General features: G+C 47.1%; 1 protein-coding gene across 1 annotated transcript; it reads right to left on the reverse strand.

Moving 5' to 3' along the window:
• Window positions 1–15,720: 15,720 nt before the first annotated feature.
• On the reverse strand, window positions 15,721–16,903 carry LOC123107065 (auxin-responsive protein SAUR76). Its single transcript, XM_044529071.1, has one exon. The coding sequence runs from the start codon at window positions 16,620–16,622 to the stop codon at window positions 16,194–16,196; it is 429 nt and encodes a 142-aa protein (XP_044385006.1). The 5' UTR covers window positions 16,623–16,903; the 3' UTR covers window positions 15,721–16,193.
• Window positions 16,904–17,590: the final 687 nt, after the last annotated feature.

Below are 17,590 nucleotides of genomic sequence, written 5' to 3' on the forward strand. Positions count from 1 at the left end.
CCTCCGCGCTTGGAAGCCTAACAAAGTCTACAAGAAAATATGTGCATAAAGGCACCAGAGGCCCGCAATATTTAGGTATTATACATTCAATTTTGGTATATTGCGGAACCTCCATTTGTCAAACTCTCCAAGGCCTTGTATCTAGTGCTTACGACTTATCCAGACTAATTACAACATGGATCCAATCATCGTGCTAAGTGTGTGGGAGTGCCTACTCACATATACATAGTAGAACATAAAAAGTTGTAAAACCTAGAAAAACGAAGGATTATGTGGTGCCCATGTTAACCTGTATGGAAATAAGTTGCAAAGCATACATAGAAGTGGCTCAGTGAAACATGATATGAGTAAGTTTAGTATGGGGATATGCACCAAGTGGGCTATAAAACATGATGCATTTCAGACGCGTCAGTCACTTATCAAGTAAACACATAAAATATAGACGATTAATTACATCACCATCATAAGTATTTTTGCACTAAAGGTAAAATAAACTTAGCACAACATATAGCTTGGCGACAAAGCTTGTCAAGGCCACTTTACTTAGCTAGTAAACACATTAAATACACACATATTCTCACATGAACTTTAGGAGATCATGATGTTCTTCATCATACTTCATTCACACATAAAGACAAGAAACAAAACATGCAATAATCTCATGATATACTCATATGGAGGTTCATCCAAATATGATGGATCCAAACATGCAAGGACTTAGTAAGCACGACGACTTGCCTTTGTTCAATCAGTTATATCAAGGACTATCTTCGGTTTCTTGGGGTTCTTCTCCACAGCGATCTTCATCTCGGTATGTATCCGCTTGGTAATATCTTCACCATCTTTGCCATCTAATGTCAAGTGAACCACTTTGAGTTTGGAAATATTTTCTACACCAAAAAGTCCCTCCAACATTTTAAAATTTAGCTCAACCTTTCTAGTTCTGGCATTGCAATTACTGAAAAGCTCAGTAATGGCCAGAGAGGAGCTGAGAAGCGAAGAAGCTTCTGACTCTTAAAGCCTCCATTTGGAATTCTAATCTCCCCATCAGAGTGCAACTTATTTTCAACAAGAGTTATCAAAGTTTCTAGATCTAGCTTTTCTGACCTAAAAAAGGTGAGAGAAAACAACGCCTCTAGTTTGCTGAGGTTCTCCAAGTTATCTTTCTGAAGAGCTGTCACTGCAAGGGTTAGCTTGCTGAGAGTATTGAGTTGATTTATCCAATCAAGGAGCTTAACCATATTTCCAGATAACTCAAGGGCAGTCAGAAATTTTGGAGGCGTAGATAGAGCATCCAATGATTTTAGGAACTCAGATGATTCATCAACAATTATGAGTGTGTGTAGAGAATATCCACGAAGGTACTCGATGGAGGATCTTAATTCTTCAAACTTGCACCACCTCCCATTGTTTTGAGCTTGTAGATGGCAAGTTTCCTCAACTCGGTCAAATGGTGAAAGTCCACGAATTCCCCAACAATCTCAATACCTGATAGTATGCGCAAGGCCTTCATTTCCTTTTTCTCACTCATCTCTTTCGGAAGTTTCAATGCCATCCGTGTTTTTTTATTCCCACCAATTATGTTAACTAGCCGTTCAAGCTGTCATATGGTTTTAGGCAACTCAACAACATTTGTCTCTCTTATGTCCAAAGTCTCTAGGTTCACAAGCCTATCAATCTTTTTTGGAAGCTCTTTGGTGTCAGTTCTCCGGAGGCTGAGAAACTTTAGAAGAAGCATTTTGCATATCTCTTTTGTATGGTGGTGTTTGAAACCTGTACAACCTTCAAGATCCAAGACATGCACAATTCCAAACATGAACGAATGGGAAGGTGACTGGTTGTTTAAATTCCCAAACATGGCCAGTGACCAAACATGAGACAGGTTCATATTCTCCGCATCCTTTGCATGTTTAGAATCACTGCCTTGGAGAGACAATTGACGGACCTTGCTGTTAGGGTTCCAAAAACAACCACATTTTTAAGGGTTACAAGAAACTACAACTTAGAGTCTAAGTTTTTAGCAGAAAACTACCACCTCGCGCTAGTTACTGGTTTGGCCAAATTAACCCTAATTATGATAGGCTTGACCCACGTGTAAGAGCTGATGTGGCACCACAAGGTCAACTATGTTTTCCAAAATATTGGATAAATTGTATCAAGGTGAAAACCAGAAGTACCACTGAAGTTGTAAACATCTATGTCACATGAAGATTTTCCCATATAATGAGTTTCTGAAAACTAGATTGTCCAACTTTATAATTAACAACAAAGTAAATAGCCTCGATCGTTAAGCCAAGCAACTTCAGTATTGATATCCTTAAGAGCTTGAGCTAAATTTAAGATATATTCACATAAACAAGTATGCACATATTATGCTTCTAATATTAATACTGCACTGCATAAAAATGTTTATTACAAAAACAATACACATTCAAAATGGCGTAATGCTATTCCAAAAAATTTAACAAGTAATGCTTTAGCCACGCTGAATGTGCAGGCCAGCCCGCTAGAAAAGAATAAGCAAAGAAACTGACCAGCTTTGGGTGCCAAATCCTATTCGGCGCCTTAAGCGCCGAATATAGGCCAATCGGTACAGGGCGCACCCCCCGGATCCGGCTTGCCTGCTCCCTCCTCATGCTCCCATCCGTGCTCCCGCCTCATCCTACGGTTGTCTATTTTTTTTCCTTTCTAATCTAATCATCTCCCCCCTGATTTTAAGGGGATGGGGTCGGGTCTTATTTTGTTCCAATTAAATCAAGCCACGTATGCGGGAGCACGGATGCCCCCCCCCCCCCCCTTCGTACACAGTCTTATAGCGGGCCGGCCCATCCTGCTTTACTTTTCTTATAAAAACCCCCAAAAATGAGCGTCCACCGTGACTCGAAGCCCACTCGTTCGTTCACGTAGCTACCGCACAAACCAGTTGAACTAGATGACCACATGCGCAATACCACTCGTTCTTTTTCTTCTCTTTATAACATGCGAAAAAGGAAGCTGTTTTCCCTGTTTCTTTTCCTTTTTTCTATCTTTTTTCTCTTTCTTAAACGGCGTGAACTTTTTCAAAGCGACCAAATTTTCGCAATATCGGTTTTTCAAATTCGATGAACTTTTCTCAAAATTGATGAACTTTTTTTAAAATTGATGAACTTTTTAAAAAAATCGATGAACTTTTTTTTCAATTTGATGAACTTTTTTTCCAAAGTCTATGAACTTTTTTTCAAACTTGATGAACTTTTTTGAAACTCGTTGAACTTTTTCAAAATCGATGAACTTTTTTTCAAAATCAATGAACTCTTTTTCAGATCGATGATCTTTTCTTTCAAAATCAATGAACTATTTTCATTTTTGTGATTTTTCTTCAAAATTGATATTCTTTTTATAGGGATTTCACAAAGAAAAACTTTTTTGCGGGAGTTCGATCGAGAGCGAACGTACCTTTTATTTAGAAAAGAGCGAACGTACCTGTGCGCGATGGAGAGCGGTCTTTTCTTTTCCGAGCGAGTTGCGAAGGCTGCTGCGCTTTTTTAATGGGCCGGCCCAATTTCTCGTGCGTGTAGGCGCCAGCAACGGGATCGGGCGCATAGAGCGCTGACGAGGAGGTCTCGCTTTGGGTTCAGCCTGCCCATGGGAGGACGTGGGCTCCGTGGTCCTGGATTTCCACATGGGCTGTTTTGTTATGTACCACTGGGACTGGGCCTGACTCTAACACATCATCATGTTTCATGATCCCCAGACTGGGTCGTAACTAAAGGGACCTCCTATAGGCTGCTTACTGCGGCAAACAGTTGATGGTTTGCAAAGAAAGTTGCTGACCTGGGCTGGCACATTTAGGATAGCGCGCCATGAAACATCAACAACAAAAACGGCCCCTAGGTATGATTTGTACTCGTGATAAGCGGTTAACAGGACCTCGCATCTAGCCAACGCGACAACAACTCTAGTGAAAGATTAGTAACGTGACCATTAAAGAAGAGAACGACTACGACAAAATTTAAACAACTGTCGCAAAATATTCCCAAAAACGTGCATGTGGGGTTCTGAACACACGACCTCAAGTGAGTGGACCACAGCACTAGCCACTGTGTTCATCTACCTGCTTATCCAAAAATGGTAGCTTGGTTAATATAAACTATAGGCGGCAAAAGAAAATGAAGTTCCTTGAAATTTTGAACGTGGTTTATTTTTGGCAAAAGTAAATATATTTAGAAATCCGAACATTTTCAACATTTGCTAACAATCTTTTAAAGACTCGAACATTTTTTGAGAATCTGAAACTTTTTTTTGTAAAAAAAGCAACGAAATTGAAAGCGAGAACATTTTTCAAAATTACGAACAACCTTTTCAAAATGCAAACATTTTCTAAAAACAGGATCAAAATTCAAAAAATGCACAGTTTCTGAAATTATCGATAGTTTTTTCAAAACACGAATGTTTTAATAAAATTCCCGCAAACATTTTTTCAATTTGAGAAGAAATTACGAAAAAGTGGATATTTTTAATTATGAATAAATTTCGAAAATCGGAAGATTTTATGTAAAAATGCGAACATTTTTCTAAAGAAATGAGCATTTTTTACAATTCAAGAACATTTTAGGAAATTTATCTAACATTTTCTGAATTTGTGAACAAATTTTGGAAACGCAGACATTTTTTTAATTTGAGATCAATTTTAGAAAGTAGGAACATTTTCTGAAATCCGTGAACATTTTTTGAATTTGTGAACAATACTAAGAAATGCGAACTTTTTATGAAATTTTAAACTGTTCGAATTTTGAATCTGGGAGGTTTATGCACTTTACAGACGGGCCGGCCCAAGTGGCTCGCTAGGTCACCATGCCTGTGCGATTGGTCGACAGTTTGATGCAGGGTGCGTCGAATAGGGTTTTCTGTAACTAAACTATGTGTACTCCTACGCGGGGGTAGTCCTGGCCATGGGCAGCCCGGTCCGAACAGCCCGGCCCGAAAAAGCCTGACCCGGCCCGGCCTGACGCCGCTCCCGGGCCGGGCTCGGACCTAGATTTTGAGCCCGAAGACCGGGCCCAGGCCTATCGTTTTCGCGTTTTCCTGAAGGACGGGCCGGGTCGGCCCGAAGCCCGACGGGCTTTTATGGATTCGGGCCGGGCTCGGGCCTAGAAAACATGCCCGACAGCCAGGCCGGGCTCGGGCCTTGAAAACAGGCCCGACGGCCAGGCCGGGCTCGGGCCTAGAAAACAGGCCCGACGGCCAGGCCGGGCCGGGCTCGGGCCTGAGTTTTTTGCGTCGGGCTTGGCTAGGCCCGGCCCGAAGCCCGACCCGGCCCAAGGTATGGCCAGGTATACACGAGGGCTATATCTCGCTTATTACAAGATAGAGGCCCCCCCGCACCTTTGGCGCTCCACTAAACAGGCGGGTCCAACATTGTAGCTCGCACTTTTGGCGTTGGGAAGATTCTATAGAACGGTTCAGACCAGTTTTAGAACCTTCTGTCTGGTTTTTCTTCTTCTTTTGTTTCTCCATGTTTTTGTATTGGTTTTTTTTATATTTTTTCTTTTTATTTTTCTAAACGCATGTCAATTTTTTTCATACACGTTTAACATTTTCCAAATGCATGACAAATATTTTTAAAATACATGTTTGAACATTGTTGCTGAATAAATGTTAAATTTTGCAAATACAGATTGAAACATTTTTTAATGGAAAGAAAGCCCTTTTATATTACGTGATTTTTTTTACATTGTATTAACATGGGCCCAACCCCGTATGAGTATGATGTGATGTTCCTTGACACGTATGAGTTGCATTGTAGGCGAGCGTTCTATACCTCTCGCCGGTAGCAAGGTATAGCCCCCCCCCCCCCCCCCCCCCCCCCCCCCGCGTGCTCTTGAATGATATACATTCATTTATTTATTTAATTGGAGTAGGGTTTTGGAGCTTTGCCTATATGGAGGCTGAATTTTTCAAAAATCAAACTTACTAGTTTCAAAAAATCTAAAAAAATAGTGCCCCTCCATTTTTTATTTACTTTGCATATTAGCTTTATCTCGGGTCAAATTTTCTAAACTTAGACCAAGTTTATACACAGAAAATGTAACATCCACAATACCAAATCAATACATTAGAATCATCATTCAATATTTTTTTGATACCACATATATTTTTACTGTGAATGTTTAAATTGTTTTCTATAAATTTCATCAATTTTTATAAAATTTGACTTAGGTCAAAACTAATACGCGGAATAAATAAAAGAAAGGGGAATACAAGTATACAAGCATGTGTATGTGTAAAATTTCAGGATGAAGTACCTTGAAATGCGAGCTGCGCAAACAAAAAACAAAATCATGAACTTTGAGGATGAATAGTATCTGCACTAAAAAGCTACAAATTTGTATTGTTTTGTGTAGCATTCATTTTAATGTATTTCATCCTGAAAGTTTACACACCTATGCATCAAGTATATGTGTATTATTTTAAAAAAACTGAACATAAAAATTTGAATTACGACCGTTTCAAATTCATTCGGCCTCCATGGAGGCCGAGCTCCATTCAGCATTTTCGGTTAGGCCTCTTTTGGTTCATAGAATAGAATTATCGTAGGAATAGGAATTTTGTAGGAAATGAGATGACATGTATCTCAAATTCTATGAGTAGAAATAGAAAACGAGATGTCATTTGGTTGACACCAAAGGAATGTTTCCATTAAGTCTAGGCTTATTTTTATTTTTCTATGAAATGTGAAGGATATGAACCAATCCTATGTAGGAATAGGAACCCATTCCTATGAACCAAAGGGTTCTAAAGGAAAAAAATGCTATAAGAATCCTATCCTTTAGAATTCTTATGAAATTCCTCCAAACCAAACCAAGGAGGCCTTAATTGCGTACGTATATATGCACGTAAAGTTTGCCCGATGCATTCCTTGGCACGGACTCCAGAGTAGAGTAGAAAGATGAAACCTACAATGCAAGCAGTGATGGTGGTGGCGCTGCATCCTCACCCTCGTGGGGAGCTGATGGCCCATGGCGCATGTAGATCCGGAGTGAAAGCCCATGCGCCCATACGCCCATAGCCGCGCGACAGCGCCGTGCACCTGCTCTTCCGTATGCCGGCCGGACGCGAGATCTACCGGCGCCATCCTCCCCTGCCCCATCGCTGCGCGCGCCATGTTCGCTCGCTCGCCCGCTCATCCATCGTCGAACGTGGATCCGCATGTGCGACGCCGACGCGGTACCGTGTGTCTATCCCGGGCGCCGTACCGCCGGCACAGTCGAGAGCAGGGAGCGGCTAGGTAGGAGTCGTCAGGTCACTGTGGCGCTCCTACCTGTGTACCGTGGCAGGACGCTCGAATTAGTTGCGCAGGTGACCACATAGATAGATAGATAGATAGATAGACGTTGTGGTCACGCACAGCAATAATCGCTCGCTACCACGTCGCAGCAGTAAGTCGAATGAACAGTACGTGGCCCGGATTCAATTTTTTTTTAAAAAGAGGATGATCCCAGCCTCTGCATCTATGAGATGCATGCGGCCATCTTACTGATTATTTTGAAAACCTTACAAAGTAGTACAACAATATGCCTGAATCCATCATCTTGAGAATATCTGCCGCTACTCCAATTTATATGATAAAGGCGTACAAACTGGTCAAATATCCGAACCTCTCACCTAAGCCTAACATCTAAAGCCGGAGGCCCTGACCGAGCCACATACCGAGTCAAGGTCACAATCTGGTCCGACGCACTCACATGTGTCGTCGTCGCCGCCCCACAAAGTTAGGGCTTTCGCCCGGGAGATCTAGGGGAAGGGAAGTGAGGGGATCAGTCCATACCGACGCCTCCAAGGAGGGGAACGGCGTCCTCAGGCGTCGTCGTCGACGCGGCCGGCCATGGCTGACCAGGGATTTCGCCCGAACTAGACCACCGGCGACCCAAGGAAGCTCGGCCCGACGAGGCTGGCTCGCACGCCGAACAGGGGAGAAGGGGAGGCGCCAGATCGCGCGCACCGGTCACCGCAGAGACCGTCGCCGGCCGCCAACGATCACTGGATCCCGCCGCCCGCGCGGCCGGGACGCCAGATCCACCGCCCGTATGGCTGCTAGCCGGTCGTGCCTTGCCAATGAAGCCGTCGCTCCAGATCCGGGGTTCCCCACACAGATGCAGGGCAACCGAGGCCTCGCCGACACCATCCTTGGCGCCCCGGGCTTGCCCGACAGCTGCCTCAGACGGCGGCGAGGAAGGAAAGCGAAGGAGGGGCGGCTAGGGAGGAGGAGGAGGGGGCGGCTAGGGTTGGGAGGGAGGAGGAGGAGGGTCTCTGACTCTCTTACTATGTGGATGATGCTGTGTTGTGATGCTTTGAACATCTTCCACATCCTATCATCTACCCTTGCTTCGTGGCCCGGATTCATGGAACTGCAGGCCCACTCTTCTCCGTGTCCACCCCGGTCGACCGACTCGCCCGCTCTCGGTCGGTCGTCGGTGACGTAGGGCGTCTCTCGCGCGCAGCCCCGACACGAGCACGCCGCGGCACACGGGGCCCGAAAGGCGGGCGCGACCTACCGCGGGGCGGGAAGCTGGCGTAAATGCGATCCGGCCGTGGTCACGACGGCTGCATACGGGTACTACGTCGTACGCACCACCCACGCGGCACTGTGGCCGTCCGCGCCCACGAGGCGCCCGGCGCCCGTGTTCCTCGCCGCGCGCACATGGCCCGTCGCCATACGCCCTCCGCACCGCTACACTACGGCGACCGTTCAACCGTAGACGACACTCGCGTGTGTGGAGATCCGGGGCTGCGATCCTCCTGCCCCCAGGCCGTTTTTGTTCCTGTTTTGGATATTCTAACTCAGTTAGAGGTTAAAATTAGAGCATTTTCAACAGCCGCTGAACGCGTCGCGTGCTAAAAGCTATTTTACCGCGTGTCCATCCTCTGGTTTGGCGCGGCGGGCAGCGCTGTCTCTAGCAGCCGCGCTAAAATGCAGCGCGCGCGACTGTCGCACAAACAACATATACATTTCAAAACAGAAGCAAAAAAATCAAACACAAACAAAATAAATCAAAATAAATAGTTCAATTTCGTTATTACAACTCAAACGAGCAGTTTATCATTCAATATAGCAAATAGTTCAACAATACAATAAATAGTCCAACAATACAATATCAAACGCACAAATCATGATGATCTTTGTCGTTTATTCCATGCCCACCACTCAATGAGATCCTTCTGAAAATCATCATGCGCTGCGGGACGTCGAATGACATGATACGAGGCAACAAAACGGGCCACCCTTTCAGCCATCCGTCGCACTTGCACGGGATGTCCCAAAGCATTCATTGATCCCACAAGCGTGCATGATGTACCAAAGCATTTTTTGATCCCCAAATCTAGTCGGTCCTCTCACAATAGCAAATTGGGCTTGCAAAATCCCAAAAGCTCTCTCCACATTTTTTCTAGCCGCCGCCTGAGCATTGTGGAAACCAAGATTTTTCTTACCTTCCGACTTTTTCAATGGCTGCACAAAGGTTTGCCACTTTGGATAGGTGCCATCCGCTAGGTAATAGTCATAGTTGTATGTACGGCCATTTGCTACAAACTGCACCGGTGGCAAATCACCATTTGCAATCTTATTCATCATTGGTGACCGGTTGACAACATTGATGTCATTCAAAGATCCAGGCATTCCAAAGAATGCATGCCAAATCCAAGTCTCTTGATCGGCCACCGCTTCAAGGATTATAGTGGAACCTTTTTTTTGGTCGTGGAATTGCCCATGCCATGTTTTTGGACAATTCTTCCAACTCCAATGCATGCAATCTATTGAGCCAAGCATACCAGAAAAGCCGCGAGCTTTGTTCATCTCCAATAGCCTTGCAGCGTCTTTAGCATTGGGAGATCTCAAATACTCCTTGCCAAACACTTGCACAATTCCGACTGCGAAGCGCTTGACACACATGATGGCTTGGCTCTCACCCATAGTCAAGTGATCATCAAGTAAATCAACCGGGATACCATATGCCAACATACGCAAAGCGGCTGTCACCTTCTGAAAGGTGCTATGCCCAAACTCTCTGGCGGCATTCCTCCTTTGCTGAAAAAATCGGTCATGGCTCGCTAGTTCCTCTGGAATGCGCCTGAACAACTCGGTGCTCATCCTAAACCGGCGACGAAAGTACGACTCCGGGTATGTGGGATTCTCCACGAAATAGTGCCTCATCAATCTGTTATGGGCATCAATCCTATCCCTCCAAATTTTCTGCCGACCCATAACCGAACCATCGCGCTTCGGTTTTTTATTGATGTGCATAGCTAGGATCATTGCAAGATCCTCCTCCTTTTTCATATCAAATTCTTCTTCCGAAGAATCATATGACGAACTCATCTACAATGTTCAATACTATGCTATAAAAACTATAATTAACATGCACCGAATTCATGAAGTTTGAGCAATACATACCTTGCAGGCGTTTTGTCGAACACCTTGCGGGCGCCGAGCGGCAGCGAGCGCCTGGGCGCTGTTCGTCGGGGGTTGGACGCGCGCGAGGGGCGGCGGTGACTAGAGGGGGGCAGAGGAGGAGGATGGCAAGGGCGGCGGCGGCGCCGCGACTGGAGAGGGGGGGGGGTGAGTTGCGAGCGAGCGCACGAGAGTACAGCGCGCGGGAGCGGGCGCAGCAAATAAGCGGCGCGCGATGCAGTTTCGGCCCGCGCGCTGAACAAGATATGCCGCGAGCGCGGTTTTTGCGCGCCCGCTGGAGCCACTATACCGGTTGCGCGCGCTAAAATGGGCAATTTTGCGGCGCGACGCTAGTTTGGCACGGCTGTTGGAGATGCTCTTAGATTCTAACTCTGAACCAACCCTGAACTAACTCTAACCAAAGAGGTGTTTGGATGGCAGGGTTAGATTGACAATAAATGCTCTTTCTCAATCATTTGGCTACTTTGGACCATATTACCTGCCGGATTTGGCAGAACGAGCCCTATCCGAGGCCGACGGGAACGGGCCGCGCAAGGAGCCGCGACTGCTTACCAGCGAGCGGACGGGCCGCGGGGAGACGAGGGGGTTGGAACGGGAGGATAGGGCAGGGCTGCTTACCGGCGGCGGATGGAAGCGTAGATACGGCGAGGTGCCTTCACGGGCGGTGCGAGAGGGAGGGAGAGGACGAGAAACTTCGAGGAAGTGGGGAGGGATCTGCTGCGGGAAGAGCGAGAAAAAAATGTATTTTTTAGTGGTCCCTAGGAGAACTAACCCAAATAAGCATCTCTTTGGATGGGTAAGATTTTTTAGATGGGTTAGATGCATCTAACCCAAACTAACCCTCCTGTTTAGATATTTTTGGATGGGTCCCGATAACGCCCACATGTGTGAATGTTAAGGGGTCTGGCCACACGTCTATGTGTGGTATGTAAAGAATCAGCCCACACATCTACATGTGGGCAAAACAAGTAACGACCACACGTCCGGTCTTTTGACTCGTGGTCCCTCACACATGCCTAAGTGTGGGCAAACTGGATAATGCCCACACGCCCATACTCATGGTTCTGCATGCTTCGCGTGACCGTCATCACGCGTCCCCGCAGTTGCCATGATTCGGACCCTCTTCCATGTCTGTTTAATAACAGCTGCCATGTTGCTGAAATACAGTTGGCATGTCTGATAACTATAGTTGCCAATTCAGGTCAAGTGCCAGATGCCATTTTTTGGACAACTGCAGTTGTTGCCATATAAGGTCTGGTCTACTACAGTTGCCATGATTTGAAAACTTTAAAAGTTGCCACCTACTAACACTAGGCAGTTGCCATGCAACACTAAAAAAGGCATGGCAAAAAAAATGTTCGGGTAAAGAGAGAGTTGCCATTTGCTTACAAGCACGCTAGGGCAGTTGACATGTACCCTGCAAAAACACATGGTAACTCGGGTAAAAGAGAGAGTTGCCATCTGCTTACAAGCACGCTAGGGCAGTTGCCATGTACCCTGCAAAACACATGGCAACTGACAGCTTTGAGTGTGAGAGAGGAGACGGGCGTGTGGGCGAACTGCTAAATGCCCACACACCAGCCCCTACGCGTGCGTGAAAACTGGCGTGTGGGCGAACTGCTAAACGCCCACACACCAGCCCCTCCGCATGGTCAAAACAGACGTGTGGGCGACCAGATGAACGCCCACACACCAGCTCAATCCTACGTGGCATAAAAAATCTGACAAAATATGCCAAGATTCGTGCAAACATAAACAGACGTTGATCCATGTGAACCAGATGCAAATGCCCACACGTGTGTGTTAGTATTTCCATTTTAAATTAGTTGAGTCCAAACTAACACAAACTAACTCTAACTCTTGAAACCAAACATCGCCTTTGCTTCCGTGTGAGTTCCAGCGCTGGCTATATCCGGTAGTACTCCGGTTTGCCAGGGCGTCGCCCTCGGTGCAGGCTGCCAGCTCCAAGCATGCTCATCCATGCAACCACGCACGCGAGCTAGCGCACTCCGTCCGTCGCGGGCCAGGCCGGCGGCATCTCTATCGGATACGCTTTTATCAGTCGGTTAGTTGCTCGAGTTGACCCATCAACGCCCGCCCGGCTGCGTTTAGTTTGCCTCTCTCGGCCGCGGCTCTCAGCGCCACATACAGATACAGCAGACAACTCCATTTATTCATGACAGGCACACTCCCAATTAGTTTGTCCTACCTGGTCGAGTTCGCTAACTAGTACGTAATCAGCAACACTCCAATTAAGCCACTTCGATCGTGCACGTACGTCATATCGTTTCCAGTCGTCTTCACCTTCATATTCTTCACGTGCCATGCATTGATGGCCCAGTATTTCCACCTGCACGCAGAGAAGATGGTAGTACGATCAAGTCGAGAAGGCGGTGCACCGCCGCGTCAGAGCGCTCATCGCCCCCTACCTCTCCCCGGCATTATTCACGTTCTTAGCTGGTCGAGAGAGACGCATAGTTAGGTTGGCGCCACTGCGGCGTCGCCATCCCGGAGATCCGCACCGGCAAACCAGCTTGTCACGCCGCGCGCGCACGCAGGGTTAGCGTCTAGCTAGCGCGCCACACGTACGATTGTCAGCTTGCTTATTGGTCGTCAGGAGAATACTAAGCCAGCACTGTGCGATCGTTCGTTTCTTCTCTGCTTTAGCGGCGCAGGACGCCCGACTGTAACCAGCCGCGTACGAACGTACGTACGTGCAACAGTACGTACGTACGTACTATGGCACAGTATTTCAGTTGCGGCCGGCCCCGGCCCTCCGTATTTGTTATCTATCAATGGGCTAGGCGCCGGCGTGGTGATCATGAACTGATGAAGACTACGAGGCCTAGTTGACACTTGATTAGTTGATTTAACACACGATTAATTAGTCTCCCACCATACTGTACGGTCGAGCTTGCTAGCGAACTGCCAGCACGCATGCGCAATTAACAAACCTAATGAGAGGCTTACACATCCAGGATTAATTAGTGTGCCATGACCTCCAGCTAGTACGACTGCCACAATGCTCTCATAGCCCCGTCCGTGGATCGTGTCAGTTAAGGACAGTGTTAGGGACGCGCGCGTCGGTTAAGGAAATGGACCGGCGACCTACCTGGAGCTGCTAGCAGCAGCCAACTAACGTGATCGATCGATCGCGCCGGCCGGCCGGCCGGCCGGCTATAGCTCTATAGCTAGCGCATCCATGGCTAGCACGACTGTACGTACCGAACCTTACCCTACCCTAGGTAGCTAGCATGGGTACATGCACGTAGAAAAACCAACCGTTGAAACCAGCCTTTTCTGGGATCGACCGCTTCAATATTCGCACATGCACGACTTCAACCAGATTGGACGTTCATTCTCAGATTCCATGATTACTTTCTCTAGTACGCAGCTAGGGCAATCTACTTGCACGGTCGATCGGCACGATCAGTTAGGGCAGCTCCAATGTTCGGTGAAGTATAGTGGTAGCACTGGCACTGCTAGCAATCCGATTATCCGATCCTTTAAAGAGGCATGCAGCTCTAGTTGTCAGTTGTCATGAGCTGCACAGTGCCGATTCAATCGCAGCTAGCTTTAAAACGGAAAATTGTCAGTAGATTAACATGCTACAGTACCATGAGTGCGCCCGTGCGTAGTTTAATTAGTTATCAGGGGCGGGGCCTCTTTAAATTTTGGGAGTACGTAACAGCGGATGACTGGCCTACCGCGCGCGCTTTTAGTCCAACAGTGAGGGCGTTCAGCTTTTCCCCGACGCGTATTATTTTATGCAAAGTGTAGCTTTAGCCCTAGCTTAATCAGCTCCGGAGTCGAGTCCCACTCCCGCCACCATCCATCAATCATCAGTTGGTACCAGCACTTTGTATTAAATAAACCACATGATCTGCTACTAATGATTTGTGTTACTAATACACGACCGGTCAATGGATCAGAGGGCCGGTTGGGGGTGCGTGGAAAATGCCATAAGAGCGACTCCCACAGGGTTTCTGCTTTCATGTAGTTTTTTTTTTGAGAGAGAGTTGCTTTCATGTAGTTAGTTCTATGTAACGATTAATTCGATCTTCTTGACTTTGCTATATCTATTTCCTGCAGTCCTTTCAATTAAGGGCATTTTTATTAATTCATAATGTAGCATCAAGCAGATACAAAATATGACGAGCGGCGCCCAGCATGTGATACAATCTATTCCTAGTAAGGCAAGAATCATGAGTTATTCAGTAATGTTGAATATGTACTGCAAATCTCAACAATTTAGTTGCCAAATGGTGTACTATATACTGCACCTTCTATTTCATATCAGTTGTCGCTCAAACATGCTACTCCCTCCGTCCATATTAATTAGTTATCGCTCAAACATATGCATCCATCACTGGGGTAATATATGCCATCTATCGATCGATCGGTTGCTGAGGTTTAAGAAAGTTGTAGTACTACGTGCTAATCAACCAGCTGCTGCTACAGAATTTTGCAAAGAAGAATTTAGTTAGTTTACTGTAGCTCGGTTGGGTATGGATGCGTGGTCCAACCCCAACGATGTTCAGGGGACCAAATGCTTTCCCTCACCAACCAACTTAAATGGCCCTGGTTAGTACGTCCAAATACATGCCCAAAAGTTGTCCAAAGTTGTCATCATCCTCTCCAGACTATATTACTCAAACGGATTAAGCTCAGGCCCGTTATTAAGCATGGGTGCATGCATGCAAATACGAACAATGCAAAGGGAAGAGAAAAAGAAGTATACCATGACAGCCAGGAATTGGACGCGCGTACGTACGTGCCCATCATCTGACTCTGCACCGAACTTCCACTTACTTAAAACCCTGTGATCGGATTAGAATATGCATGCATGGCGACAAGTCTTTGATGAGTCTTGGTGCGTTGGAGTACTTACTAGGCTGTACGTGTTGCTTTGTGCATGCGCATGATGCCTAATTGATGGCCAAGTTTGGAGAAAGTTTGACCCAAGGTTGCCTTTTTTGGCTTGTTTTTGAACGACCCACGGCTGTCTTGTCTTCGTGGGATTTTGTAAACCGCACGAGATTATTGTCCCGCCAACGCCAGCCTTAAGCATTCTTGATGATTTTGGTACCTATGGCCCAGGAAGCGATGCAACTATGCCTACACATCAAGTCTGTTTTGACATCTGATCTGTTTCCCGCAAAAGAAAAATGACATCTTATCTGTAGCAGTTCTGTCGGCTGGTGAAAATGCCTTCAACTACCGGCCAAGAATAATAATATCTACTAGCTGACATTTCCAGAAATCTCAGGAAATAGATTTAAAAAGAATGTATGGATCCCAGAAGGAAATGGGCTTGCATGCACTTTATATATACACAGATGGGAATGTACGTGGATGCATTGATCCCTACATCTTATACATATCTTATTGAAAGAGGAGAGGAAAAGGGGAAATGATTAATAAGAAGAATAAAAGAAGCTACCACACCAATCATTAGGGAAATTGATTAATAGCCCCAAAACAGCATCGTTCTTGGGCGCGCGGTAATCGCAAAGCTAGTCCCCGAATTACCACGAACGCCTCAAGGTTAAATAAATGTCCACACACACACACACAGCTTAATTACTCACTTCGCCGCTCGATAAGCGTTTATATTACAACTCTACCCCTAGCGTAAAGAAAGAATTACCAAATTGCCCCCTATAGAGGCCAGGCCACCAACTCTGGCGAGCTTGGCGCCAGCTGCGGATGATGTGGGCGGTTGGCCGGCCGGCCGGTCCGCCGGTCAACACGCGTAGTACTCGACGAGCTCGTCCAGCGACTCGGGCTGCGGGTCCGCGTTCTCCAGCATCCACAGGAGGTGCTCGAACAGCACCACCTCGCAGCCGATGATGGTGCCGCCGGCGCCGTCGCCGCCCACGCCGCCGCCCGAGCGGTCCACGAGGTTCTGGAACAGCGGGTGGCAGACGAGGTCGGCGGCGATGAGGTAGCGGCGGCGCGACTTGCCGACGTAGACCGGGTGGAGGCCCGGGGGCACGCTGTCGGCGCCGTGGAACGACGCCGCGCCGCCGCCGACACCGCGGCCCCACGGGTCCTCCTCCTCGCCGCCGCCGCCGCCGTGCGACGCCGCCGAGGGCGTGCGCGAGATCCGGCTCGACGAGTGCCACCGCCTGATCATGCACTTGAGCTTGCTGCTCAGCCCGCCCTTCGCCATTGGAAGCAGAGAAAATGAGAAGATGTTCTTGGAGTTCAGTCGGAAAGAGAGAGGAGGCGTAGGGATGACTTGCAGGGTCGGGGAGGTGGCGAGAGGGTATATATAGGGGGCGGAGGGGAGGCCGGCTGTGGACTGGCGGGATGGAGACCGGTGGGAGGGCGAGGGTCAAGGTGTCGGGGACGGTGCATGGCGCGGCCACGGTGATGATGGTAAAACCGAACCCGGAGGAGAGGAGAGGGGAACAGTGGGGAGGCAACTGGCCGCCGCCCCGTCGGGAAGTGGTGGTACTCCGTATGTGACGGTGCGCGGTATCTGTCCGTCCGTCCGTCTCTTTCTCTCCGGTTGGCATGCAGCACGGCAGCGCAGACCCGACTGTGAATTCGCAAGGACCGTGACATGTCCATCGTCAGGTAGTACGCCGAGCTGATATCCGTCGCACTTTTTTTAGATTTATTATAAGCTATATGCTCATCGCCGGCCACTTGCACGAGGCCACAAAAATGGCTGCAGAACTTGTCCGTGAATAAGTAGAAGTGCATCTGCCAGTGAAAAACAGAAACGGATTTGGGCCACGCAAGTGCGGGGGCACCGAGTCCGTCGCACGTGTTTTTTCTTTCGGTTTTTGATTTTCAGACTTTCAACCTTTTGAACAAGAGTTCAAATTAAATTATGTTTTTATATTTGTGTTTATCCTGGCCGGGACTTTCAAATAATATTTGTTCTAAACATGTTTTAAATTTCAACTCTTAAAACTTAATACAAGCGACCGATAAATCAAGATTTTGATGCCTACGATCAACCAAAAAAAATGTCTTAATATCTATGAAACTTGATAAAAACAAACACAAAATTGCAAGTTTCAGATGAAAAATCGTAAGCTTCAACAACTGAACCTTAAAATTACTATGCCCCTATTCCTTGGCAGGTATGTGCCGAAAAAAATTATATGAGACCAGGTCTCACGGGTT

The sequence above is a fragment of the Triticum aestivum genome, chromosome 5A (assembly GCF_018294505.1).
Source record: "Triticum aestivum cultivar Chinese Spring chromosome 5A, IWGSC CS RefSeq v2.1, whole genome shotgun sequence".
Classification (NCBI taxonomy): Eukaryota; Viridiplantae; Streptophyta; class Magnoliopsida; order Poales; family Poaceae; genus Triticum; species Triticum aestivum.

Excerpts from the sequence above, each read along its gene's own strand:
- LOC123107065 (XM_044529071.1), bottom strand. The coding sequence starts at position 16,622 with ATGGCGAAGGGCGGGCTGAGCAGCAAGCTCAAGTGCATGATCAGGCGG.